The 27,466-nt window shown below is 49.9% G+C and overlaps 1 protein-coding gene across 18 annotated transcripts in view; it reads right to left on the reverse strand.

The window, feature by feature from the left end:
* FBRSL1 (fibrosin like 1) overlaps nt 1–27,466 on the reverse strand; it is a 415,130-nt gene that overhangs the window by 75,216 nt on the left and 312,448 nt on the right. For 14 of the 18 annotated variants that reach the window (XM_065739042.1, XM_065739036.1, XM_065739045.1 and 11 more), the window contains one exon: nt 8,137–8,190. The exons of the other annotated variants lie outside the window; for them this stretch is intronic. In XM_065739042.1, coding sequence (XP_065595114.1) covers nt 8,137–8,190 — 54 coding nt within the window. The remainder of the gene's footprint in view (nt 1–8,136; nt 8,191–27,466) is intronic. 18 annotated transcript variants of the gene reach the window in all.

Raw genomic sequence — 27,466 nt, forward strand, 5'->3', positions numbered from 1 at the left:
GATCTCAGTTCCACCAGTATTAGTTACAAACAAGTTCACTAGAAAACACTTCACTGAGCTCTGTGGTATTTCTTTGGATTGACAACAGTCTGTGGGATATCAGTGCTGAAAGGTTTCTCTGCAACAAATCTTCCTCAACTTTTTCTCTTGATGGAGAGCTGTGATTAGGTAACTCGTGTTCCAATTTTCCTCTGGAGCCTGTGCATGCCCTGGACCATGGTTTTTCTGGGGATTACAATGCCTTTTTCTTCCCCCCCATAACATGTACAGAGCTTGTTCCAGGTTTTACAATACCAGTTGCCAAAAGCAGTTCTTGAACAACAGATGATGTCACTAGCCAGCGCACCGTGAATTTGGAAGACAGCACGAAGGGGAATTCACTACAACTCTGGGGCCTGTCCTCCCTTCAATCTGGGCTGGGGCACAGCAGAGGAAGAAGGCAGCTACATTTGAAATGATCAGGTAATTTGGTGGTTTGCTCCAATCCTCTGACAGGCACGAGGCATTTAATCAGACAACCAAGGATCTGCTTAAGCGAAAAGGGCTTTGCGAGACCATCCGGCACAGTCTCCTGCTCACACAGGGTTAACTTCTATGCTCCAGCAGATTTAGCTGAATCTGCCCCCAAATATTGAACTCCATTACCTCACTGTTCACTTAAGTACCTTCTTCTCCCAGTGACTCGGCTTCAACACCTGGTTTTGCAACTGGTGAAGCACACGTCGCTTCAACTTACAATGCAACCTCCGTACTGCTCAGAGAACACTTCCTCTGTGCTTCAACCTAGCTGGGCTCAGAAATTTCAATGGCAACAGGGAATAGAATTTTCCATCTTCTTGTCCAAATGGTTTCATTTAAATGGGGCTGAACTTTAGCTTAAAACCACTTTCCCAACCAATTTCAGTTCTAGACCACTAACAAGAGCTCTTGAGGAGGCACTCACTGCTCCATTTCAAACAAGTGACTGTTTCCAGATTGCCTGGTTAAGTCATGAAGATGGGGACCAAGAGCAATTCTCCGAACTAAAATACATGAGCACAACCAGCTAGAAAACCTCCTCCTGCTGTCTCAGACTGAAAGCTGGCTCTGCTCTATGGCCAGCACTGTACACGCAGCTCTGAGTGCAGGATCCTGACCTCCAGATTTCCTCGGGGCCAGAACGTTCAAACCCACTCAGACATCCATACCCCGCCATTTCCAAGGCACACCTCTGCACAAGATTCCCAAGGGCCTTTGGAGTTTTGACTTAAATGCCTGGATTATTTTTACAATTCCAGTTATGGGTTCTTTGTTCGCAGGGAGTTAAGCAATACAAAGAACGCAGCGTGAGAACAATGGACGTATTACCATGCATGATTTCTCTTTAAAAAGAAAAGAAAAATCTTTCTTTTCATTAAGTTACAGATCCAATTTCAGTCTTTATTTTCACTTTGCCTTGTGAGAAAGTGGTTCTTAATTCTAATAAAGGAAGGGAGCGTCATATTTCAACGAGAGCTAAAACGCTTCCTGCAATACAGGAGGTGGCAAGATCTTTTGCTCGCAGCTACTGCAGGCCAGACTCGGAGAACGAAAGGGAAATAATCCTTCCACGCTGAGTAAATAAATCTCTTCTAGGTCATATCTAATGGTGGGCAGTAGCCCAGAGGCACCTTGTCTGATGAGATCATTGCTGCCCCCTCCACTTGAAGGGAAATTAAGAGAACGCTCTGCCAAGCACATATTAACGTTTCACTTATCACCAAAACCAGGGCCCAAGCAAGTATGAATACTGCTGCAGCCTATGGTGCACCACCGGACTAATAAAAACCTTTCCACCACGTTAACCAAGCTGGATAAACAGCCACAGCCACCACGTCAGAGCCTTCCACTGAGATTTCTAAGCCACTTTCTCCCTGAAATCTGATTTACCCTTAAAAAGGAGTCTGCGGTACATTTAATGAGGCAGTCATACAAAACTTGACTATATCCCATTTTCTGTGAGAATGACCAGCAGAACACAGCCCAGCAAACAAAAGCAGGTGCTGCCCATTCACACAGGCTCATGCAGCTCACCTTTGAAGAAGCAACATTAGAGACCCAGTGTTCGCATTTCATGTTGCTGTACACATTCTGAAATGGAAATTCCGATTGTGCTTGGTCAACCCAAGCTACCGATCTATTCTGGTTAAAAAAGCCTTATGGAAATTCTTTTTTTTTTCCTGAAGATGACCAATGGCCCTATTATTTTACAGCCTTTCCTATTAGATCCTGTTTACACGAGTGCTGGAGCCATATTAGCAAAATCCATCTTCAAAACACAGTTCTCACTGGCAAGAACTAAACACAGTTTAGTAAAATTATTTTTAATACCGTTCCATCTCTGCCCATTCTGGCGAAGGAAACGGAATTAGCTGCAACCTGAGTACCAGGAGCGTGGTTGAAACACGGCCCATGGGGGCAAGCAAGACAAAGAGTGAATGCAGCACGCACAGAACAGCCCCCATGCTGGCGCCCAGTTCCTCCAGTCCCAAAACCAACATGTTCCTTTCAGCAATGTGCAGTCTCCTCCTCAACCTCAGCAAGTACAGGAAGAATAAAGCGAACTCAGAGCGTTTCAGAAAAGACTGCAAGGCCCACAGCTACACATTCACCCGACAACCCGGGATGTGTGCAGTGCCAATATTGTCATTTCCCTGTTGGAAAACCCGGTGCACAGGCAGGCAAGTGCCTCGCACAGCAAGGCTGCAGCACAGGAGCACGCAGGACAAGGCTGCAGCTGCAGGGACAGGCTGCTCGGGCATTTTCAAGATCTTTAGCAGTGTTAGGAGGGATGATATGCCATTCGTTGCATGCATTATTCATTGTTATTCGTTCTACACTCCAGCTCTCAGTACAAGGAATAAAGTGACCCCAAGAACCTGTGAACCACGCACAGAAGACATTTCTACTGAAATATCACTAACCAGAAAATCAGCAAGACACTGCTGGACAAATTTCAAGCCAGATCCGAAATGAGAAATGGCAAATGCAGGAGAGCAGAAGCAACTAGTGTTTCTGTCTTCCAGACTTCTCACATACAATTCCCAGTCACGGGATTTAGCTGCGGTGAACGGAGCTGTGAGATACAGAAGCCAGATACGGTGTGTGCTTATGATTCCTTCCAGGGAGCTGAGCACAGAACCCCTGCCCTTCCCTCTGCCCGGACCATACATCTTGCCCAGGTGATGGAAAGCCCCGTTCCCAGCGGGTGGTCCATCTCTCCCAGCCCTTAATGCCCGATTGCCACAAATCAGCTCCAACCTCCACGCTCAGGCTGCCGCTACCCGTTCCCTTTTCCAGCCCATTCTCTTCAAACCAATGGCAGCCCAGGATCCTCTCACATTACCCCATCAATCTTTGGACACAGCACCTCGAAAAAAACAAAGAGGCAGCAGCGATGCACGCTGCCGAGCGCGGCCGGAGCGACGTCACGCACAGCAGCCCGAGAGCCGCCAGCCCGGCGTGCCTGCGCGCACGCGTGCACACACACATGCCTCCTATTTTATTTTTTTGTTCAACTGGAATTAATCAGGAACGATAAACACTGTTTGTCTCCTGAAAGCAGCGGTGGGGGGATGAAATATGCCTCTTAAGCTTATCAGCCTCAGCGCCACCGAGGAGAAAGCTGGCTGCTAAGCCCGGGGATAATGGGCTGTCCTTTCAGGAAGGTATCAGAGGTCTCAGGAGAGGGAGGCAGCACAATGGTGTGACCTTCAGCTAATAAAGCCCACCCTAGAGTCCAAAGAAGCTTGGGGAATATTGACAAAAGTTCATATTTACAACAGCCTGGACTCCTTCCAGATACCATTACCAGTTTAGAGAGCTGCAGCCTCTGTACATACGCTCACACAGGCTTTTATTCTGCCTCCTCCTTTCTTTCTTTGTTCCCATGCTGGCCAAAAAAAAAAAAAAAAATTTAGTTGGAAAATGGCAATTCTTCTGCTAACAAGGCCCCACCAGTATCTTCTTTAATGAAGAGAGTTATTTAAAATTTCAATTTCAACCTCAGCATTATCCTCTACTTGAAGGAGATTCAAGGCCTCTCGCAAGGATTCTCAGTGCGTCATCGTGCTCATCAGGAGGAAAGCATATGTGTTTTTGTGGAAAATCTGCTGATGTATTTATAATTCTTTAAACAAAAAGGCAGCCAACATATTGTAAAATGAGAAGGTTTTTTTCTTTCTTTTTTTTTTTTAAATAGGCACTGGCAATCAACGCAGTCCCCATCAGAAATGCTGAGCTGAAGCTGTTTTGAGGCAGAAACTGATCCCCCCAGGTCTGCGCTGTGGTTAGCAAGAGGAGGCTTAGTCCATAACTGGAGAGCATAGGCATGACTGGAATACAAATAATAAATAATATTTTAAAAACTATTCATACAGTAAGAAAAGCCAATTCCAAAACATAAAAACTGTTTTAAGCAAAAGTTTAATTTCTCTGCCTCCTAAACTAGTTCCAAAACAAACATAACAAAATGAAGGTTCTGAGGAAATCTGTTTTCAAGGGTAACTTCAATAAAATCAACATTAAAACTCAAAACATTTAATGGAAATAGCATCTTTAGTGACACTGTGTTCTGAACGCAGTGGATCCAGCCACACCGGTCTGCCATGTCCATTTACCTGCCCGTACTTCAGCCCTGCCATCCCAAAAACAGTCTTGCTGGGGCTCAAAAGGGGATCCAACTACAGAGCTTCTCCTAAGAAGTGCCCCTGCATCCTGGTGGTTTCATTTACCACACTGCAATTTCAGCTGTTGCGTTCCAGCAAAACCCATTTCCAACCACAGCTACAGAGGTACGTCAGTAGGCAGGCCCACGAGCAGCTTTCCAAACTCTTTGTTTCAGCCCCAGAATGCATGTTCTCCCTTCTCTTTATCTTATCCAGGCATAATAACAATCAAGAGAGCTCAGGTGATTGATTACAGCTTGCCTGAATTCCAAGTAGTCAAATTAGACACTAATGTTGTGCTTAATTAATGCTTTCACACAAACAAGGTCATTGGCTGCATCAGGACTAATAGGAGATGACACACGCTGGGACTGCAGGGCCCAGGGGACTGGCAATGAGATGGAAGGCCCAGCCCATGGCCACTTACTGCAAACCCAAACCTGACCCTACAGACACCTCTCCCGACACGTCACAGCCATGTGTCAGAGCTCACACCTCCGCCTCAGTGCTGCCCAGATGTAAGCAGCCTCAGGAGTAACAACCCTCTGTCCTTGCTCCCAAAAGTCGCTCCCCACACCACATCTGCACTCCTTCTAGAGGTGGGCTACTGAACTGAATTCAGGAGGCAGCACGAAATACCAGAGAGGGCATAAAAACAGAGGCCCAGGATGTCAATACAGCCACCTGGGAAATGAAACCGTGTTCACCTTGGAACTAATTGATCTGTGGGGAAACACGATCCCTTGGTGAGAAGAGGGTGGGGGTGGGAGGTGTGGGGCTGTGGTTGCAGAGCTGGGCACCCATCGCAGCACCGCGGGGCGCAGCATCGAGAGGAGAGCGGAGCCATCCATCTCAGCTGTGCCCCACTGCTGCCTGCTGCACCTCCCAACGCCCAGCAGGCCTTCTTGTCAAGGCGTGCTTTTAACACCAAATGTCAGTGAGAAAGGGCTGAAAGCCCAAGTGTTGTGTTGCAAAGACCTGAGGCCCGCCTGCAGCCAGCCCTGGCAACGCTCTCTCGAACCCTGTTGAGTCTGTCCTTGTGTCTGCCGCTCAACAGCAAGGCTTTGTCTTTTTGGAGTCAAGAGACAAAGTAACTCAGGGCTTAAAACAGCTACAAACTAAAAGACTTTGTGTCAGCTGAGACCACCGCGGGTCCCTCCCACCTCCTCCTGGCTGCCATGAGGGACTCACGCTGAACATCTCCTGAGCCCACCTAAAATACAGCTCGGCCTTACCACGAAGCCCTTTGTTAGAACACCGTCACCATAAAGCTGTGAAAGCTTGGCTCCCAAGTACATTAAATCCTTATAAACCTGCCTTCATCTTAACCGCGCAGTATTTCACGACACAAAGCGCTTCTTCCAAGGGAGAGCACTATAATGAGGAAAAGGGCAAAATATATAAACCAAACCTCATTACAGCATAATTTTTAGGAGACAAGCATGCTGTTATAAAAATGAAGCCATGGCAATTGCATTTCACAGGGCCTGATGATTTAGTATTTTTAAAGAGCCACTGCTACTTTCAGCCACGGGTGTTGTTTGCTGCGAGTCCAACAGGAAGCAACCAGAATTACGGGCCCACTGTCCGCTGTGTATTTCATACTCTGCAAACTGGTGGATTTGGATCTGCTGCATGCTCACTGAACTACTGTGCATCAGATGGCAAGAGACTGACTACAAGCCAGAGCAGACTTTTATCTTTAAAACCTCTGCCTTCTTACAGGCTTCTGCTTTAAACGTGATGATGTGGAGCGGACACGGTAAATGACTCAAATCAGAGCCAATTCATACTGAAATGAGCAGTGATGGCAAAAAAAAAAAATTACAGAAAAAATACAAGAAAAATCTATGGTACTGTCATAGAAACAGATATAACACCGCTTAACACCAGCTGTCAGATAAGCCTGGGGAGTAACAAGCACATGAAAGGGGCTGCAACTGGTTTCAAAGAATTAATATACCAGATATTTTAAACACTGGAACTCAGTTACTTTCTACAAAATGTCAAATGGAGCACAACTCCCAGCCAAGCAGAAAAACTCTGCTGGAAAAAAAGCACTCCCCTCAAGAATGAGCCATTTATCTTCCTACGGAGCACCCTGACTTGCACTGCCCTGGAAGACTTTTAAACTTAATCTAATCAAGAAGCCATTATTGATTACAGTTCTTCTGTATCAGTATTGCAGCTGTGACTTCTGAAACGAAAGCTCAGCAATGGTTAGGTATTTACCACAAGCGGTAGAGAAAATAGTGGAAAATGATGAGTGCAAAGGTCACCAGAGAGACAATGGACTTGAACCCCCCCCACCAACAACCCCCAGCCCTTCCCAAACAGCCCCACCCCAAATCCAGCAGCAGCAGGGGAGTGCACTTCACAGCAGCTTTGACTCCAAGCACACATAACACTGACTGATGGGTACTGATAGAGAAGACACTGGTGGAAAATCAAACCCGACAAAGCAACAAGATTGGGAAAGTTCCTCGTGTTTCTTGGTAATGCTGTGGAAAATGATGCAAGAAGGGTCAGAATTTCAGCAAACAATCATTTTAGCTACTGCCACAGATCTGGATCGACAGCAGTGCAAGAACAGGCATGCAGCTGATGCCTACAACCTCATTAGGTTAAGTCTTCCCCTCTTTGCTGTAGTTTTTAATGAAGGAAATGCAGGAGTGAATGGTGCTCGCCTTCCCCAGTTAACAGAAGGTCCAATACTACATGGCCATGGTGATGGAACAGCACTTCTAACCGAGTCCTCAGAGAGGACATCTGAGGAGAACACAACGCACCAACACTTCTCCCAAACACACAATCCGTAACCTTGCTGTTGGGTCCTGCTCCTGAGGTACCTCCACCACTTCTGTTTCTACCAGTGTGACTCTTCTTTCCAAGCTTGAAGTGAGAGGACAACAGGTTCCTCCCCCGCTGTCACCACTCCCTCAAAAATCACAGCAGACTTGTCCAGCTCTTATCAAATCTGCCACAGAAGGCAGCAGGCTGGGTGAGTCTGAGCGGGTATGACAGCACACCCCCAGCACAGGACGGCTGGCACCACAGTAACCCAGCCCAGCACATGCCTTCCCTTAGCTCAGCTTTAATACTCTTCTGCTTAGCTCTGCAATTAAAGATGAAGACAACTGCAAGCAAGTGCCACGTGATGCTGGTTTTGTTTGACAACCTGCTCATCTCCTCCCTGACTAACAGAGGATTTGGGGTGCCAGAAATGAGAAGCCTTATCACAAATGTAGAATGAGGCCCTGAGGTCACAGGTTAGCTGATGTAGAACTGTTAACAGTGAATTGGCTCGGAGACAGCAAAAGGAAAAAATAATAATAAAAAAAATATGGAGAGACAGAGTGAGCGAGAGAGACAGAGACAGCGACCAATTCAGCTGCAAGAATCAAGCCAAGTCAGTCCCAAGTGCCCATGTTGGAGAGACTTGATCTCATACCTTGCTTGTTATCAAGGCACTCCTGATACGAGTCAGCTCCAGTTCCGTTGAGGTCTATAGACAAAACAAAAAGTTTCATTCATATCAAACGTAAATATCAGGAACTTCTCACATGGCAGCCTTGCTGGAGCAGTATGCTACGTGCAAACAGCGCTAGTTCTTTGGAAAGCCATGCCGGTTTGCTGACATAAAATGAGATTTGTTATGAGCAAGGGGCAACGAGCTGACACCAAGTCAACATGGGAACTACATCTGGTCCTCAGCAGAAGTACTGCGTGCTGCCTTCCAGCCCTGCCCAGCTGCTGCTGCACCACTGAGGGTGCTGGGCAGGGGATCTGAGCTGCAGCTGTGCTGAGCCACCTCACAGCATGTGTGGAAGATGCAGTATTGGGATCTGAATCTATTATAAACAACGTCCACCGTAGGCCCTATGGAACCACTGGTTGAAACCAACAGCACAAAACAAAGGATCCCAACCCGCAGGCTGGAATACACTTCCCTGTGGCTTACAGTGCTGCGCTCCCTTTAGGCTTTCAGTTGCTACACTTTATTAAAGAGAACTGAAACTACAAGAGTGTACTTTCCAAATATTACTCTTCCTATGGAAACAATGCAGTTATCACTAGGGTTGTGTCTGATGCTGGTCTGTGCCAGGAAAATGGTAGAGAAGCCAAGACTCCTGCACCCACGAGTACTCCACTCCATGAAGGAACCCGACTGTCCCACAGCCAGCTTCCAACTGCCGTGCTCTCAGAGCGGCACCTCGCAACCAGTGCCCACATCACCTAACAAACCCCTTCACCTTTGCTAGAGGTGCCACTGGATTGCACTGGCTGCCCGTAGCAGCAGCCTGAACTGTGGGGTGGCAGAACTGGGTTACGGCACGTCTTGGACCTCAGAAGCAAACCAAAGAATGCTCCAGCATGGCTTCTCCTCCTGCCTTACAATCCAGTCCAACTGCAAGAAAAAGTTCAGACGGTCCCTGAGAAAGACTAGTAAACACATCGGTAAATCCTCCACCAACGAAAGCTCTTCCAGCGGCTTTCATGCACCTTACGTCCTGGGCTAAGCACGCAGAACAAAGCTGATCTGTGCAGTAGGGTCCACACAAAGTGAACGTTCTGTGTATCTCAACTGAGAGAACATCAATGGTGCTGAAATCAGTCCTTCTGCAAAGCAGGGGGTCCCAACCTCAGCTGGTTCCTCAGGGCACCAAGGCCCAGGGCTGCCCCATCCCCCCTCCTGCATTACAGCAGCTTCATCCTCACGGTGACCCACACCGACCAGCACTGCTGCTGTCTGATGGGGGCAGGCAAGGCGGACATCCAGGCTGCTGCCTCAGGCGCACTGCCAGGAGGATCAGCACCGTGCCAATGGGTTCATTTCTTTCTGAGGATCCTCTCCAGGGCCTAGAGATTAGAAATACTGTTCCCAGAGGCACGCTGCAGCCAGCAGCTCCCTCCCAGCTCCCTGAAGACAAGAGTGAGCCGGCCCTGCACGCAGCGGTTCACTGCCATTTCCTGCACATGGTGGATGTGCTCCTGCACAAACGGCCCTTCCCCTCAGCTCAGCCAACAGCTGGCGATGGCTGCCCGCACGCACAAAGAGATCCCAATCGAGTTCACAGGCTTCTCATTCAGCAGCAGCATTTAATGAGGAAAAAAGCAAAAATTAAAGTTGCCCCACCATTTGTGTTGTGTAAATCCCAGATAACAGATCTTCTCCCTAATCCTAATGAGGCCTTCCTATTAAAATCTTTATTAGCTTTCAGCTCTGCAGACTGCCCAAAGGCTCATCAGTTTCCCTATCTCTCAGTACCAAGATCTGCTTTAACTTTTACAAATAGCTCTAAGATATTTCTCGGCTTATCAGCATTGCCAAGCAGCCTGTCTTATCATTACTACTGCAGATAAAATAAATGAGCTCAGGATGATATGAATAATGGCATTTTCTGTAGGCTGGTTTCCCATTACATTTTCAACAGATTGTAGATTTAAACTTCGGCACAAAAGAAAGAAAAAATAGAAATGCAGTGTTGGGGGAAGGGCGGCACTGCCCCTTCCCATTTACCTGCCCTGTCCTGGAGCACTGGCTCACCTGATGCCAGCCCATAATTAATGCTGAAAGGGAGCAGGAACACCTCTGCTGTGCTTCCTCTGAAGACCAGAAGCACAGTTACTTCTGGGATGTTTTTTCAGCTGCATTCGTTGCAGGGAGGCGAAGGCGAAATTGCACGCTGCCTAATGAAGCCATCTTCATTAGCTTGCTCCTTCCCCGAGCAGCCTAGGAATACCAGTCAGATTGGGAATTGAAACCACAGAAAGCAACAGAATTGTGTGTGAACGATGAGATGGGGCTGCGGGGGCTGCTGGCTCCTGGGGAGGCAGTGTGGCAGCACGGCTGTGCTGGCGAGCAGGGAGGTCACGTCCTGGCAACCATTTTCTGCCTGCTCCCCGCAGCAGACGCTACAGGGTTAAACGCTTTTCCATTCCCCAAATTCCTAGCCCTGTCACTGTATCAAGGTTATCTATTATTGGCAGTGACAGGTGAAAATTAATCTCCTAATTATTTCTTGCTGCGTAATCTGCACTGAAGAAGTAACATAAAAGGATTACAGTACACCCTCTACGGAAGGCTTTGCTAGAGAGCCAATCATCCAGGGAGATACAAGGTATGTGCTAAAGAGATATTTATGAAGGATTTCCAACCATTTTGAAGGCAGGCTATGCTGTGGCTTACACCCCGCAGCTTTGGAGCACGGATTTTAATAGCATACACATTTTTTACTCTTGATTACTCCATGGAAAGAAAAAAAAAATAAAATAAAAGATTTAATGCCATTATGTCCCCGATTTTCCTGTGGTACAGCAGTGACTGTGGTTACGGCATCCATCCACACACAGACATCTTCCCCCCAGAGCCACGGCAGCAACAACTCACCCGCCTGCTTCAACTGGAGATTAAGAGTCCTGTGATTACCTACCAGGGCAATATAACTGTGACACTCTTTCACAAGAATGCAAGCTAGGCTGAGCACCTTCCAAATCCAAAACGTTTTGTTAAAATTCTCATTTTATAAGCAAGCAGGAAATATCTTTGGTAACAACATAAACAGCCAACACAGACATGGTGCCTGATGAAAACCCTAACTCCTCGCTTCCCACCCACCACAAAGCAAGGCTTATTTTTACATGACTAAAATGACACCTTTTGTTTATCTCTGGCCCTCGCAGTGCAGCACTGTGAGCCAAGCAGAAGCCTTGAGGAACCTGTTTCCCCACGCCCACGTCAGCAGCACTGTTCTGCTTGAAGTCTACAAGAGCCAACAACAGCGGGTCCCTGTTCCTCCTGCTCACAGGGAGCTGGGAAGGTCTTGCATTGCCACCTCAGTGCCCTGCTTGCATTCGAGCCCTTCCACCAGTACAAGCAATGTGCTTCCAGCTTTTCTGACCTTGATATTTTGCCGTGGATGCAGAAATGTCAGCAGTTCCCTTATGCAACCTTTACATGCTCTGATCCAGCACCATTTTGCACAGGAAAGCTGACGCTGGTGCAACTGGAAGCCACCAACAGCATCCCACTGCCCAGCCAACCAAGTGAACTGACACCAAAACAGGAACGAACACCAAACCCCTGCCTGTCCAGAGACACTGAGCAGTACCTCAATGAACGCACTGTGCCTCAGCAGCCACACGGTGGCACACAATATACTACAAAATATTATCAATGAAGCACTGAAATAGGGGCCTGGGCTTCACAACGGCCATTGCCCCCTTAACTCCCTAGGAATAGCAGCAGCCGTGCAGAGCTGCTCACGCCTGCAGCCTCCGGCACCAGCTCCAGCACCGCAGGTCACCGAGCTGGGGCACGTTGGCGGCCGCGGGGACAGGAGCAGGACACCCATCAGATGTGTGCATTTTAAATGGGCAGCTGCAATTAGGCAGTTCCACAGCTAAGACAGAGGTGTGAAGATTTCTCGCCTTCTCCCTCTGCTGCTCTCACACCTCTGGCCATTGCGGGACCAGCCAGCTCCAGGATGTAACCCCTCAGTGTTCCGAGTGCACGGATGCTCCAGAGGGAAGGACAAGTACCTGGGAATTAAGAGGAGGAAGCGCAAGAATCGGCTGCGGCACTTCTTGCCGAGCACTGTCCCTGCTGGGTCAGCCAGCAAGCGAGAGCCCAGCACAGCACACAGCCCTGCTCCCACTGAGCCCACAGCATCCCATCCCACCAACAGGACATCACTACATATACACCACCACAGCCAGAGCTTTTCTTCTCCTTAGGAGCTCCAGAAGACAAACACAGGTAACATGAGGAAGCCTGGATTAGAACGCAGCCCTTAACGTTTCACCAGTGCTGTGTACCTAACAAAGCTATTGATTTGCACCTCCTATTCGGTGGAAGTTTTAATTGCACCGTTACTTAATCTCTTACACAGCAATTATCAGAACAAAAGAAGCGCGCGCAGAGGCGAAGCAGCAGCTCCTACCTAGCAGTGCCACTTTTCACAAGCCTATTTTTCAGTAACGTGTTTTGCTTATGGAAATCTGAAGAACAAATTCTTATCCATAGGCATTTCCCCAAATGCTCCATCAGCGGCCTCATTACGCGACGCAGAAACTCTCCCAAGGGATATTATATAATGGCAATTCCTCCCTCCTCTCCCCGAGGAGCACATTTCTCATTACATCTCCTCGTAATTGATTGGCCTAGGAAATAATTTCTGGTAAAACCATGTGTTTCTTTACCTGGTTCAAAATCCCAATCTTTATTCAGAAGGATAAAAGACTGCAGGAAACCCCAACATTTCCATCTCTGATGCAGAGAGTCAGCCTCTGCCCGAACGTGCTATTAAGGCATCCTTGTACCTGCCCGGCTTCAGCTCTTGTAAATTCACCAAGTCATTAAAATTCACCAGCCTGTGTTTCCTATTCTGATGACACAAATAAATTTCCTTGACTGAATCTCCTCTAATTGCTTTAAAAAGAGCGCTTCAGTGCTTCATATTCAAATCCATCCGGACACCACAACCCCCAGCGATTACGGGTCACTCCACACAAGGATGCTAGGAGCCAGAAAAAGAACGCATGAAAAACATAAGGCAGAAAATGACATCTACATCTGTGCTCTCCAGAAGCACTGAGCAGCACAGGGCAGCTCACTGAACGCAGAGCCCTTTGCACGGCGCTTCCGTGAGCACACGCGCTGTTATATATCTTAGCAGCTCTGAGTTGGAAGAGCAGCAGCAGCAGAAACCCACGTTTGGACCTCCACGCAAAGTCGGTGTGAAATCAGAGCAAAATAAATCCCGGCAGCTGCTTCATGCCTGCTGTGTGTCAGCAGGACCCACAGCACAGCCTGTCCCTTCCTTAACCTTACAGGTCCCAGGGCTGCTCCGGGCGCTGCCGTCCTCGGCCGCGTGTCCCATAGAACAACACAGGGATCTGTTCTGCTCGTCGGCAGGCGGCTGCTGGGGGGAGAACGGAGCAGCCCTGTGGTACAAGAGGCTTAGGGCTTCCCTCGGCGTGACACACCTTCCTCACAGAGGGAAAGAGGAACTTCAGCCTCTGCTCGAGAATGCCTGCGGTGTCTGCCAGCAGCGGTCTGCGCCGTGGGGCAGTGAGCACAGAGCTGTATCGCTAAAGGACGGCATTCCTGGAGAGAGCAATTCCAAGTCCCCACTTGTGGAAGTTAATGCTGCGTGTGAGCCCCGAGCGGCTCGTCCTGGTAAGTCTGCAGGCGGGGAAAATCCCCTTTAGACATAACATGGCTCTCTGAGACGGGTTCTGCTCAGGGACGGCCGCAGGTTGAGCTCCTGATGTGCGAGTGGGCACTGCCTGCAGCTCCACCGCAGCCCCTTCCAGGAACGGATATCCAGGAGACGTTCCCACTGCGCGGTGCGGGGAACAGCATCTCCAGGACCAGAGCCCCTGCTCGGAGCAGCGTCTTACGTAACGGGAAAATATCCTCCTTACAAAACGAGGTTAAAAGACCCTCAGATCTCGGAGTGCCACCAAAAGCCGGGCAAGCAGCAGCTGCAGCAGCATTATAACAGGCGGCACGCAGCCTCGGGAGACGGATGCGCAACTTCGCCAACATTTCCCGGCCGGGAGGACGCGCCGTTCCGCAGCGCCGCATCAGCCGCTGCCATCCGCACGGTCCCGCGCCCTCTCCCGTCCCCGCACCGCCCCGGGAGCCCCGCTCCGGCGCTCACCCGTCGGACCGCGGCGCCCCGTTTCGCAGCGCGATGCCGCCTTCTCCTCCCCGCCTCGGGGCTCTGCGGGGCGACTCCTCGGGCCGAAGACGGGCAAAACCCGCGCAGCCCTTTCCTCAGAAGCGGCTCTCCGTTCCCCGGCGGCCGCGCCGAGCCCCGGAGCCGCTCCCACGGGGCGCTCGGAGGACCGCGGCACCGCCGGAGGAACGCGCGGAACGGGGGCGGAGAGCGGCGGCCTCGGGAGAAGTCCCGCAGCGCAGCGCAGGACCCGCTCGGGGACCCGCGGCCGTAACTCAGCACCGCTCGGAACCGGAAAAATCCCACCCCCCCAACCCCCACCATCCGCGACCCGAAAGGCATAAAGGCAGAGCAGCGGGAGCCCGAGCCGCCCCGCCGCACTCACCGCATGGCCCCGCCGGGCGCTGCAGGGGGCGCGGAGCCGCCCGGGGCCGCCGCAGGGCTGAGCGCTCCCGGCCCGGGCTGCCCGCGGCCCCGCCGCTCCTCGGCTCCTCCGGGCGTCCTGGCTTTCAGTGCCTAATTGCTGCGCCTCTGCGTTTGTTCCCGTGTCGCCGCCGAAGTTCGCGTCCCCGCCGCTCACGGCCCCCGCTACGGCTCCATGGCCGCGGGGCGCGCCGGGGAGGGGGGGGGGGGCAGAAAAAAAAAACCGCCCCAAAAAAAGGTTAAAAAGGAAAACAACAACAACAAAAAAACACCACAATCAAAACAGCCCAAGAGAGACCCAGGCGGCTCCGGCCGGCATCCGACGACGGGAGGAAGAAAAAAAACAAAACAAAAACCACAGCCCCGGCGCTGCCCCACCGAGGGGCTCCCGGGCGGTGCTGCTCCGGCCCCGCGCCCTCACGCCGCGGCAGCCATTATTCCACGCACGAACCGCACCGCGCTGCCGCTCCTCGGGCGCTCCGCGGCGACTGCCCCGCGTCCCCCGCCCCGCGGCCGCCCCGCTCCGCCGCCGCCAGGCGCGACCAATCCAGCCACGAGCCGCGAGCCGCCGCGCGCCCCCGAGCGAGTGCGCGCACCCGCCCGCCCCGCCCCGCCCCACCGCGGGGAGCGCGCCGCGAGCGCGAGTGTGCGCGCCGCGCCGGAGCGGGTGGGGGCTGTGTGCGCGCGCAGCGTGGGTGTGCGTGCACAGAGCGCACTCAGGTGTGCAAGGTGCGTGTGAAACCTCGCGCGCGGTTTGTGCTGGGAGAGCGGCACCGCGCTGTCCGTGCGGAGCGTGGGTCTGTGCTGGTGTGAGCGGCCGCGGTGTGCTCGGCCGCTGCGCGCCGTGCGTGAGCGGCACGTGCAGTCCGTGCGTGTGCACACCTTCACCTCCGGGCACTCCCAGCAGCAGGGTGTGCACACAGTGTGCCCGGGCTGCGCGCACCGTGGGGTGGGTGTGCATGCGGGGTGTGCTCGCGCTACGCACGCGTGGCTGTGCCCGTGCTTCCTTCCCCGACGGCTCCTTTGAATATCGTCACCATCGCAGCGATTCTGAGGGGCTTCACCAGCGGTCAACCAACGGCCGCAGGGCTGCTCATGGGGCCAGGGAGCCCCGCGGCCCTACACCCCGCGTGGGGAGCACCGGGAGCAGCACAATTACCCTGCAACCTCCAGGAAAACCCCTGCGAGCCTTTGAGAGGAGGGCAGTAAGGATCTGTATGCTGCCAGAGCCGTGCGACGCGCTCATTACCTGCGATCGAGCGGCATATTGCTACACGAAGTTAATACGTTATGATTATTAGTATATTGTTAAATCATTAAATACGACAGCAGATGCAATAAATAATTTCCAGGGGATCTCTGCTGACATTTAAGAATTGATGGGGATGCTTTCCTCCTGCAGAAAGAAATGCCCAGGGCAGAGGGAGGGGGACAAAGCGAGGGCCGCAGGGTGCAGCTGCCTGCACAGGAGCCCAGCACTGCAGGACAGGGCTGCCCTGGGGCTGTGCAGTGACTGCTGCAGCCCTGCAGCACCCGCAGGTCCTGCAGTGGGGCTGTCCCTGGCCGGCACTCATGCTGCCACCGCTGGAGGCCCACGGCAGTGAATTCAGGTGACATTTACAGGAGTGCTCCACGTGAGCCCTGGTCCCCCGCCCTGGGCTGCTGCAGCCCGCTGGGTGCACGCGGACGTTACAGGAAGGCCCGGGGACAGGGGAGGGAGGAGAGGCTGTGTCACAAATAACATCCAGATGTGAACACACTGTAAATACAAACATCAAAAGGCTCGGCCCTCTGCGTTTTGCACACAACCCGGTGGAAAGGACTTGATGCGCTGAGACAAGCACTCCTGGTGGGGAATAAGGGACCCCACTGCCCCTGTGCATGGCACCCTGCAGAAACCCTCCGTGGGCCAGGGCAGTGCCTGGGGCTGTACTGAGGGCTGTGCCCCCCCCTGCAGCCGGATCACGCTTCTCATCTGGGAGCTAAAAGCTTCGAGCGGTGCTGACAATAGAAGGAGGAAGCACTTAGCCAGAGTGTGGCATGAAGATGTCATGAGAAAATCATGGTTTTACGGTGAAGAGGAGAAAAAACACGCAGAAAGAGCTGGGATAAACGCTGGGCCAGGTTCAATAGCAGCAGCTTGGTGTTCCCCCCCCCCTCCCCCCCTTTGGCTTGTGCTGGGAGGAGCTGACGTGGTACTGAGTCTTTGGCTGAATTCGTCTCTAAGCTGGGAAATGCGCAGGGTACCCTCAGCCGGAGCATAAAAATAGAAGTGACATGGGGATTTGCAGTGAAACCATTAAAATGTGCTCTGATTTGCTTGATAGGAAGGGGCACACGGGGAGAGGGGGCTGCTGCTGCATGGCCACGCGGGTGCACAGCCCACAGCAGCTCCAGAGCTTCGCTGTGACCTGTCATTTTCATGTGCTAAACAGAAGAGGGGAGGGAAACGACGAAACTGCCTAAACAAAAGGACGTTCCTCTCCCACCATCCTTTCAGATGTTATGAGCAGAGCAGGATGCAGTCAGAGCCACCCAGGGCAGCGGGGCTGGGCCTCAGTCAGGGCGGGGGATCGGAGCTGACACCTCCGTCTGGTCGCTGTGCCGCGGGCGGCAAAGCCTCGTGTGTAAACCACGCTGACTCTAACTCTCAACACAACAATTACGCATTTGTTTTTTGAATACATTTCCTCGCCACTCGCAATTCTGCTACTGCAGACTAGCCGGGACAAGAATAAATACCTTTGTGATTCTCTAAACATCCTCATAATTGCAGCACTTCACTCGTGAATGCGTATTTCAACAGCAGAAAAGATCCCAAGTGATGTGAAGACACGTCTCTTTGAAGTAACCTTTCGGAATCAGACGGAAATGTTTACAGCTAATCCTCACTGCAACAACTCCTGCACAGCCGGCAGCTGCGGGAGGGGAAGCTCACACGGGGCAGGACAGAGCCCTGGCAGACCTTGCAGGCTCTGTTTTTGAGGAGGGCTGGATGCAGAAGTCCAACAGAACGTGGCTTCCTCAGGATGGCGGTGGAAGGAGCGGAACGATCTGCTCTGTTTTCCAAAGGCTTTTTCCTAGAAAATGAACCTACTGCTGTGGAGCTGGGCAGCCGAGCACCATCCACCGTTTCATTGTATCAAGGCCCAACCTGCAGCTTCCCCTCTCGGCCAATGAACACCTTTTCTTGGGAATGCTCCCTAGCCATCACCATCCAGAACCCAAGAGCCCACCGACCCTGGGGAGACGTGACTATGATCAATGCTTCTTGTCTCACACCCCGATTCAGAAGTCAAGCACTGCTGCCCACTCCTATTCCTTATTTATGTGTTACGTTAAGCAACGACGTGCAAATGAGCCCGAGTACAAAGTATCAGCCAAGGCAAGATGTTACAGTGCGGTGCTACACAGCGCAGCAGAGATAAGTGACTCTTGGTATGGGGCCCAGCATCCTACCACTGTTTATATTTGACTGTATAATTGGGACCGCAGCCAGCTCATCCTAAAATATACAGCAAGAGTACGGTTAGGCATTGCATCTGTAACATATACAACTTTAGATGTCAAAGCATCTTTGTTTGAAGTCAACAGCAATAAAAACTGCATTTGTACGAGGGCTTAGCATGTGGGAATACATATTGCTAAACCAGGATGTTAACACATGGCCCTCCTCGGTTTGCTGCTGCCATAAGTATGCCTTTCAAAAGTGAGCGGAGCGTGCCAATGATCTGTGGGATATTTTAAAATGTGGAAGAATCCGTGGCAATCACCCAGTGGTGTGGAGAACTACTCCTGGGAGTATTTACCTTTGGTAGTCACTGACACTGCTCCTCCTCCTTGAAAAGATTCAGGTTCCTCACAAATATGGATGTGTCATATATAAGAATCCATTTAAGGGTATTTCTGTCACATTTCATTTTTCAGAACTTCAGATATTAGTCATTTGGTGACTAACATATTCATTTAGAAGAAAACGAGCTTTCAAACGTACACAAATCCAGCTCATTAGGGTCACTATCTCGATATTACTTCATTAAGACACATTTGAAATCTTATCAGAACTGTCTTAAGCCCACGGGATTTCCATGAGCTCCCTTTCTGGGTATTAAACTTTAAACAAATATTATGATTGTATTCCAAAGGCTTCAATGGGCTGATGATTTTGAAAGTGCAGCTCTGGCATCATTGTACGGCTCCATTCTTCTGTGCGTGTTTTGTTAAAACACAAAGGAACTCTATTTATGCAAAGCCAGCCTTAAATCTATAGTTTGTGAAGCCATAATTTGTGGTTGCAATTGTGGTTAATTTAACAAAGAAAGTCTTTTGGTTCACAGTGCACCACACTTAGTATTTTTCATAAACTATTGGAGCAAAAAACCCCTTCAACATGTCAGATAGACGATGATCCGGCAATATTGCAATTTCCCAGCTCCTATTTTGTGGTATGCCATATTATATGCATAGGAATGCTACATCATTTATTCTGGAGCGCAGCCCTGTAATTATTGCTGGCAAACTACTAATTACACACCGCCATCAAATCTAACAATTTTCCCAATAAAAAAAAAAAAAGAAAAAAGAAAAAAAAGAAAAAGAAACATCTACACTCGTGTGGAATAAGGCAAATACATGAGTGCATGCATGTTTATTTTAACACGCGTGCCACGGCGGACTGATCCTCCCCTCCTGTGCCCTTCACTTGCACCACCCTCACCAGCAGTGGGATGGGGAGTGAAGGTCTCTGCTGTGCCCGGCTCTGAGCTGGAGCTCCTCCCTGCAGCGGACTGGAACTCTGCTCATGGGGCTTTTGCCAGGAAGCAGCCATCCAGCCGGCAGCTCGGAGCATTTCAATCTGTGCACGCTTCCACTCAACACCACCCACGTCCCATACATGCCCCACGTCCCACATCCCGCTCCCAGGGCTGGGGCTGCTGCTCCCATCCCGATGATGATGGGCAGAGAACAGCTCATGGGCTGCTCCCCTTACATGGCCTCCAGCGACTCACCCTTGTGAGCAGTGCTTGTGCCTTGGCAGTGAAAACAACTGAGAGCCTCGCTCCTTTGTAAAACACGACAAACAGTGTCGGTATACGAGACAATTTTCTTCATCTTTCTCAATTTTCTCCAATTTCAAAGCTGTAGTGGAAATTGACTGCAGAGCAAAACCCTCTCCCACTTGCGTGAAGGCAGGGAGTGATGCACGGCGCTGGAGGCACGCAGCTAATAACGTGGGAAATGAGGCAGGCAGCGGCATGTGGGAAGATGGCAGGACAATTCCAGTGGAGCACAGTGCCCCAACCCTCCGGTGCACACAGGCACGGCTGCCAGCACTACATTGCCACCAGCACTACGCTGCCTGCACAGCACTGCCAGCACAGTGCCACCAGCACTGCGCTGCCTGCAGCTGCGGCTCTGGCACGGCACTGCTAAGGCACGGGCTGTGCACTTCAGTTCCTGGCATTCGCTCCTCGGTGTCCTCAGCAGCTTCAAGAGAAGCAAGCACGTCCTGCATGCCAAGCAAGTTGGCTGGTCTCAGCCACGGCCTCGGTCAAACACAAGGAGCTGCTTGTCAAGAGAGAACTTCAACTGAGGACATTGAAGAATGTCAGCAGAAGTCACAGCTCGCGAGATGAGGACTCGGAGCCCCATGGCCTTTGGGAAACACCTCCAGTGTTAATCTCGGCAGGAGTTCTATGGCACCAACACTCCTTCTGCTTCTTGTATCTCTGTCTTATTTATTTTGCAACCACAGAAAAGGGCCAATTTAAAGAGGGAAGTGATGGGTGTATAAGACTTGGCTTGTATGGATAACTCTGGAAAAAGAGATTTTCTTCCATGATCCTACTTTTGGGTTTGCTGCTATCAGTGGAGGATTACCAGCTAACATGGCATCTCTGCTGACATTCATTTCCTCCCCATGGCTACAACAGCTTAACTGCTTTAGATGGCAGAATATGCAATGGTTAACCAGATACATTCAGAAAAGAAACGTATCTCCTACTTACTCATTTATAATTCTGCTTTTAGTATCGAACTGGAATCCACAGACAAAGAAATAAGCACCCCAAACCCTCGTGCCTCTAAAATATGCTTACGCTGAAAGCTTGACTTATGGCTAGATAAATAAATGAACCAAAGAAGTCACTTGGCTGGTCCTGCAAACGCACAGCATCCATTCAACATCTTGCATATGTTTTCTTCCTCAGCAAATACACATTACAAGGATTAAACAGAAAGGGAACCTTACAGCTTTAGACGCACTTTGTGTCTCAATACCAAGCACAGCACTATCTCTGCCGCAAGGATTACCAAGGCTACACCCCCATGCAGCTGTCAGTCCCTGCAGGCTGTAATTCAGCTATCCTTCTCTCACTCTATCCATCACATTTACACAAATCCCCAAGGTGGACTGCCTTCTAAATGTCTTTACCTTGTGCATTATCCTGGGGCTTAACAATCCAATATTGGTGCAGCCAAGGATAATTACTCTCCATTGATGATAAAACACCCTGAATCCTGTCAGGCAAGGCAATTTGCATCTTACAGTGCTGAGGATCAATAGATACAACAAAGGAGTGAAACCTGATTAGATACCGCGGCCTCTCCCTGGGAAGGGGAGGGCTGATTGTTTAGCAGGGTTGAAGTCCTGGTTAAAAGGGAAATGGAGGTTTCCCATTACAGCACAGTCCCCAGACCTGCTGTTCGCCTGGAAACTGCTGCGGGGAGTTCAAGGCTGCAGGGGAAAGTAGGTGAGCAAACTGCCACGTCTCAGCTCCCGAATGGAAGGTGAAGAAATGACTTGTGCTTGCAGCAATGCACAACACAGCAGACACGGCTTGTTGGGAGCTCCAGAGTTTCTGCTTTCTTCCCATTTTTATAGATGGGCAGATTTACAGTATAAAGAGCTCAAGAAACTTGTTTGCAGCTACACGCTGCCTCACTGACTTGCCTGGAAGCTGGCTCGTGGCTCACTGAGTCTGCTCCTGAAGCATCCTCTATGAACAGAGAGCTCCTGCCCTGCTAGCGAGGCTGCTGAAATGTCTCATGTATTTAAAATAAGGACTGCAGGATATCTCAACCACAACCAACCAGGTAAGCAGAAGTATGAAGGCGGAGGTGGAATCACAAATTATCCCAACTCATTCAGCAGTTTGCTAACACTCATCTAATGCTGAATCTGATGGAAGATAAGAAGAGGGGTGGGTGAACTTGAGTTCCCACATTTAATCTGTGGAGACACCGCATGCTTCCTCCTCTTCAGGTCCTTCCCTGGAGGTCGGTGTGCACTGATGGTCAGAGCGGTACCTGGTTCTCACTGGGCACAGTTGTGCCCATCCCCACAGCACTCCCAGGTGGGAGCCCAGAGTTCAGCCCTGGGCTGCTGATCAGGGCCCCCCAGTATAGATGGAGCTGTTACATCTGGCTTTTTTTGTGGGTTTCTGGTGGCACAGTTACACTGAGCAGGGATTACGTCTCTCTGTGCTTTTTCAGGGCTGAAAGAAACACAGACTGTTCTTCTGCGGAAATTCACCAGTGAGGGAAAAGCCAAAACTGGGGGATTCCAAACCACGTGAAGAACAACTTTATAAAAAAAAAAGCTTTGAAATATGAATGGTACAGAAAATAAAACAGCATCAAGAAAAGAGTTGGGCACATCCTTTCAGACTGCGCGCTCCGAGCATGAGATGAAGCCAGGCTAAAAGCACGACAGGAGGAAACCAGAGGAAAAGAGAAAAACTCTTCAGAAACCAGCTGGGAATGGTCTGTTCTTATCAAAACACACTGCTGACACAGAGTTGTCATGGAGCCAACATCTGCTCCCAACTCGCGAGTCAGCGTGAGGCGTGCTGAGCAGCTCTGCACACTCAGACACAGGAACTCACCGCTGGCCCGGCATGTTGGACGTCAACGAGGAGAGCTTCTGAAAGCACCAGTGAGCTCAAAGGGAAGGAAACTTGCTCCTTTGATGGAAAACTTTTCTCGCAGATTTTCTCCACACACACAGTATCTTCCATTGGGGGAAATGGAAAAAAAATGCCTTATCCTGGAGCCCTAACACATATGGTAGTGTCTACTAAAGCCAACAGGGGGGTTGCATATGGCAAGCCTGAAAAACTCAAGCTCATTAACATTACAGCATAGTATTATCACCATTTTGTGATCATAAGGATCTGTCTCTTTCATCCTGATGATTTATTCACTTGTCCCATCTCAACTCCTAAGAGTAAATGTAATGTTGGTGGGAAGTACCAACCTCAGGAAAACCTTTATCTCCTTCACTGTGCAATAGAGAGGATGCACTCCTGCTGAACACCCAAAATCTGCCTAAGACCTTTAATTTTAAAGGCTTTCACTGCCTTTTCCCACTTCAATTTCCAGTGTTCTTGGGTACCAAAAGGCTTGCTGCTCTTTCTGAAATGGGAAATGGGAAGGAAGCTGCTGAGTCAGGGGCCAAGATGGCTTCTCCCGGCGGGATACCACTCATCCCCTGCGCTGCACCCGTGTGCCATCAGTTCCTTGGGATCCCCATGCTCTCTCACAGTCTCAGGCTCTCAGGGCTGCATCGATCTGTTTGGCAGTGGAGAACAGCATGGATATAATGGAGGCGATGCTGGAGGTGCTGGTTGCTACGGGTGGGTGAAGATAAAAATGCATGAAAGCAGCAGCCGGTAGAACACGAACCGGAGAGCTCAGCCCCCTGCCCCTGCCCTCGAAAGACAGGATGGTAGTGCTGCCGTGTGCAGCTAGCACAGGTGAGCAGAAAGATAATGAATTCACAGGGTGCAATAAACCTGATGGAAACTGGCTTAAAATAGACGTGTGGTAATAACGAGTCCTCCTGCAACACGGTGCACTGAAGGATGTTGTCCTCATCAAACTGACATTATGCATGGCGGAGGAAAACAGAAGGAGAACATAAATGTAGACACCTCATAAACACCCACAACTAAATCCCAAACAAGAGCATCCTATTAAAGACAATGATGCTGAACTCTCGAAAACAAATGTAAATTAGCAAAACTGCTGGTCACGGTTTGCCAGGCAAGCTTCTGGTCATTGTTAAGCTCTCCATGTGACTGGATAGCAGAGGGAAAGGGTCAGGATCAAGACTGATTTCCCTATCACTTCAGCACATCGCTCTCCATGGAAGCACCCTGCTGACCGGCCTTCTCCCAGAACTTCGCAGCGATTAGCACCATGCTGTTTCTTACTGTGAATTTGAACAAGAGTAGCACAAAGCTATCAGCAGGGACTTCAGTGATCAGAAACTGCTCAGCCAATTTCCCCCATCATTTTTCCCTTGTCAAACAAATGTCTATTGTCACAGGGCCTGCTCCTGTGGCATGGGGAGAGCTGCAAATTGCTGAGACCCCTGCCTCGCCATTTTAAATCCCTAAAATGTTATCTCTCACCTTAAGACTAGCAGATGAGCAAAGGACGGGGAACCAGGATCTGCCAGATATAATCCAGTGCCCTGTGCTCCCCACTCCTGCCCTGCTCCTCCCTGCTTGCCGCAAAGGGATGGAAAATAGCAGCATCTCTCCTGTCACAAGGTGCTTGGATTTTTCATGAAGCAAAGTGCTAACCTGTTACTCAAACTGCAGATCTCAGTACTGAAATAAGAGGCAACAGAACTATGTAAATTGCTACTGCAGTCACCAAGTACAAGAGGCTGGCAGTGGAGACTTCCCATTAAAACAAGGAGGGACTTCAAGTGCTTCATAGAAAGATTCCCCTGCACCTCCAAAACACACACTGCAGCACTGTTGGTAAGTTGTTTCTTTGAACAGAAACCTGTTCTGCCTGCAGCCTGCTCTGCCCTGCGATGGCAATGCCGTGCAGCCGTGTGGTGCCATGGCTCAGCCACAGCTCAGCCACAGGGCCCTGCTGGAAGAGGGGAGAGGAGCAGCAGATGAGCTGTGAAGTGGACAGCCCTGATTTAATTATAAAATATATCTAAAAATTAGCAGAAATAATATAGGCTCTACGTGAAAACATGGAAAGATGAATGGAATGGGATATGTGTGTATACTTGAGCTTCTTCCAGCCTACAGATTTCTTTTTACCACCACACATATTGTGTTTTTTCCTTAAAGCAGCCACTGTAGGGGCCATGGTATTGTGTAAAAAGAAGAATGGTCAAACACAATTTTACCATGTCTAGCAAGGCAGAGTGCAATACTTATATGTATCAGAACAAGCAGTGTGCCCAAGTGCCTGATGATAAGGAAGAAATGTGTCCTCGATCAAGAAAAACCAGTTTAATGTGCACACTGGGAGCAGAGTATTACACAGATAGCGCTTTCTCCCGGCCATGTGAATTTAAGGAACTCCTGCTGGTAACTGAGATTCTTCACAGACAATCAGACCAGAAACGAAATGCTATAAATTCTTAAGGTGCCGTACGACGTGAGATACATCCTCACATTTTGCACAAAACCAAGAAGGGAAAGATACCATGTAAGCATCTCAGCTTCCACACAACAAATGCCATTTCAAGCATCATTTATTATGCTGCCTTTCACAGACTTTTACAGTCCTCAATATGGTTAGCAATTCCAGCTGACTCGTAAAGCGGTTTTAAAATTCATCACTGAAAAGAATGTTTATCTCCATGTTTTCTCCAGTTCGGGAGTAAAATTAGAGCCTTAAAACCTGGGGATGGTGTGTCTTTAATTTTGTTTAGAACAGAAAATAACTGTGATATGAAAGGTTTAATGAGGTTAGAAATCTAAAAGGAAATGGAGTGGGAATAGATTATCAAGAGAAATAAAGCCAACCGCTGGAGAGTACACTAATATTAAATATTAGGTTTCTAAACCAAATATATATAATCCATTTAGGGACTTAATGGTGGTTCTCAGAAGCGCATTTATCTACAGCTTATGGTTCAACAACCAATATTATAACTCCATTTGTCATTGTTAGGTGAGGGGAATGGAAGTGGCGGAGGCGAGGGTCAGCGGTGCGGAGGAGCTCGGCAGAGAGCGGCCACCGCGCAGCACAGGCGGTGCTCGGAGGGGATGTGCTCACTGCCCATCTCCGGTGCCGCATCCAGATCTGCCTCCTGCCCGAAGAACTAAGGCAACGTATTCAAGCAAGGACTGGCCTTAAATTAGGCTTCATACCCATTTTTCATTTGGCAAGATACTTAAGCGTGTGCCTGACTAAATGTGGGATTATGCACTTGATTAAAATTAGCTACATGCTTAAACTACTTGATGAATTGGGTCATTAGATACCTAAGTCAATACGAGGTAAGGAGCTCTGAAAATCAAGACAAATTGAAAACGCAGAAATGGATGTTGGTGCTTAGCTTTGGGTGCCCACACGAACACGTCTCCAGGCCCAGCGGCCTTCCCTCAACACCTGGATGCAAACACCCTTGCCCCCTCCGCCATGAAGCCACTGCAGCTGCAGGCACAGCTTCTACCATGAGGAGAGGAGACCGGGAGCTGCAATATTTAAGGAACATCTGTGGAAGGATGTGTGGAATTTTTTTCCATGGCAGTGGCCTTTTTATAACGGCTGCGTGCTGAAATCTTGCCATTTTGCCCCAGCTCTGCATGCTGGCTGCACCACACATGCTCTTGTTTCCTCCAGCCTCTGCCTTGCTGCTGTCACACTAGAGGAGGAGCTAACTTTGCCCTTTGGATCGCTGTGTTAATTTGGTTACTCTTAGTACCAGTCCCCAAGTGCCTCCTGGGCCAGTTCTTGGTTGATGGAAACCAGTGAGGACTACAGCAAGCCAACCCACCGTGCTTGTCTGAAGGGGTCAAAATAAAGCAAGTGCCCTCTGCTCCAAGTAACACTGCTACTTGCAGCACTAACGTTTTTTGCTGGCGATGAAATTCTGAGCAAAGTCAGGGCCTTCATGTAGTGCCATATGTTGGCTATCACTCTGCTCCTAGGCTGCGTATTAGTGGGTTTTTACTACTAACACCATCAATAACTGCAAAGAGAATTAACTGCAAGAGCCACAAATCCATCCTCAGAGTGGTATGACCAAATTCTTTCACATAATTTGCCTGAGTGACAGAAAAATATGTTGCTAGCATAAAACAAGTCTGGAGACTAAACATGCTTTTAATTCTGCAAAAAATAACACGGACTTTCTTCCTGACTTCAGCTAGCTCTGAGTCAAGACCTCAGCTCAGAGAAGCACTTTGTTTCGATGCTCCACTTGAACCGAAATCAGTTGTGCTGAACAAGACCTGTAAACTTTTTACAGCGAGCCCAAGGAAGCAGTTTTTCCACATGACATGTCATTAAATCGTGGAATTCACCACCACAGGATGTTGCGGAGGCCAAAAATATAAATGAGTTCAAAAAAGATTAGACAAATTCACGGGGGATAAGTCCACCAGCGGCAATTAAACACAATGGTCTGGACACGACCTCTGGCTCAGGAAGTTCCTAAGCGAAGGACGGCCAGACGTGGCTGGATGAGGCCCCGTGCACGCTGTTCCTTGTGGTCCCTCCCGAGCACCTCCTGCTGAGCACTGCTAGCACAGCTCGGGGCCAGACAGGCCGACCCCAGCTCTACTTCCTATGGTCTTTGGGTTGTTTGGATCCAAACACAGCTCTAAGATCCGCTGCGAAGCAGGGAGTTTGGGAGCGTGTCGAACACCGCTTTTTTCACCTTCATAAAGGAACCAGCCTGAGCGA

The sequence above is a fragment of the Cyrtonyx montezumae genome, unplaced genomic scaffold (genome assembly GCF_038088225.1).
Source record: "Cyrtonyx montezumae isolate F1298 unplaced genomic scaffold, pur_monq_1.0 scaffold_23, whole genome shotgun sequence".
Taxonomy (NCBI): domain Eukaryota; kingdom Metazoa; phylum Chordata; class Aves; order Galliformes; family Odontophoridae; genus Cyrtonyx; species Cyrtonyx montezumae.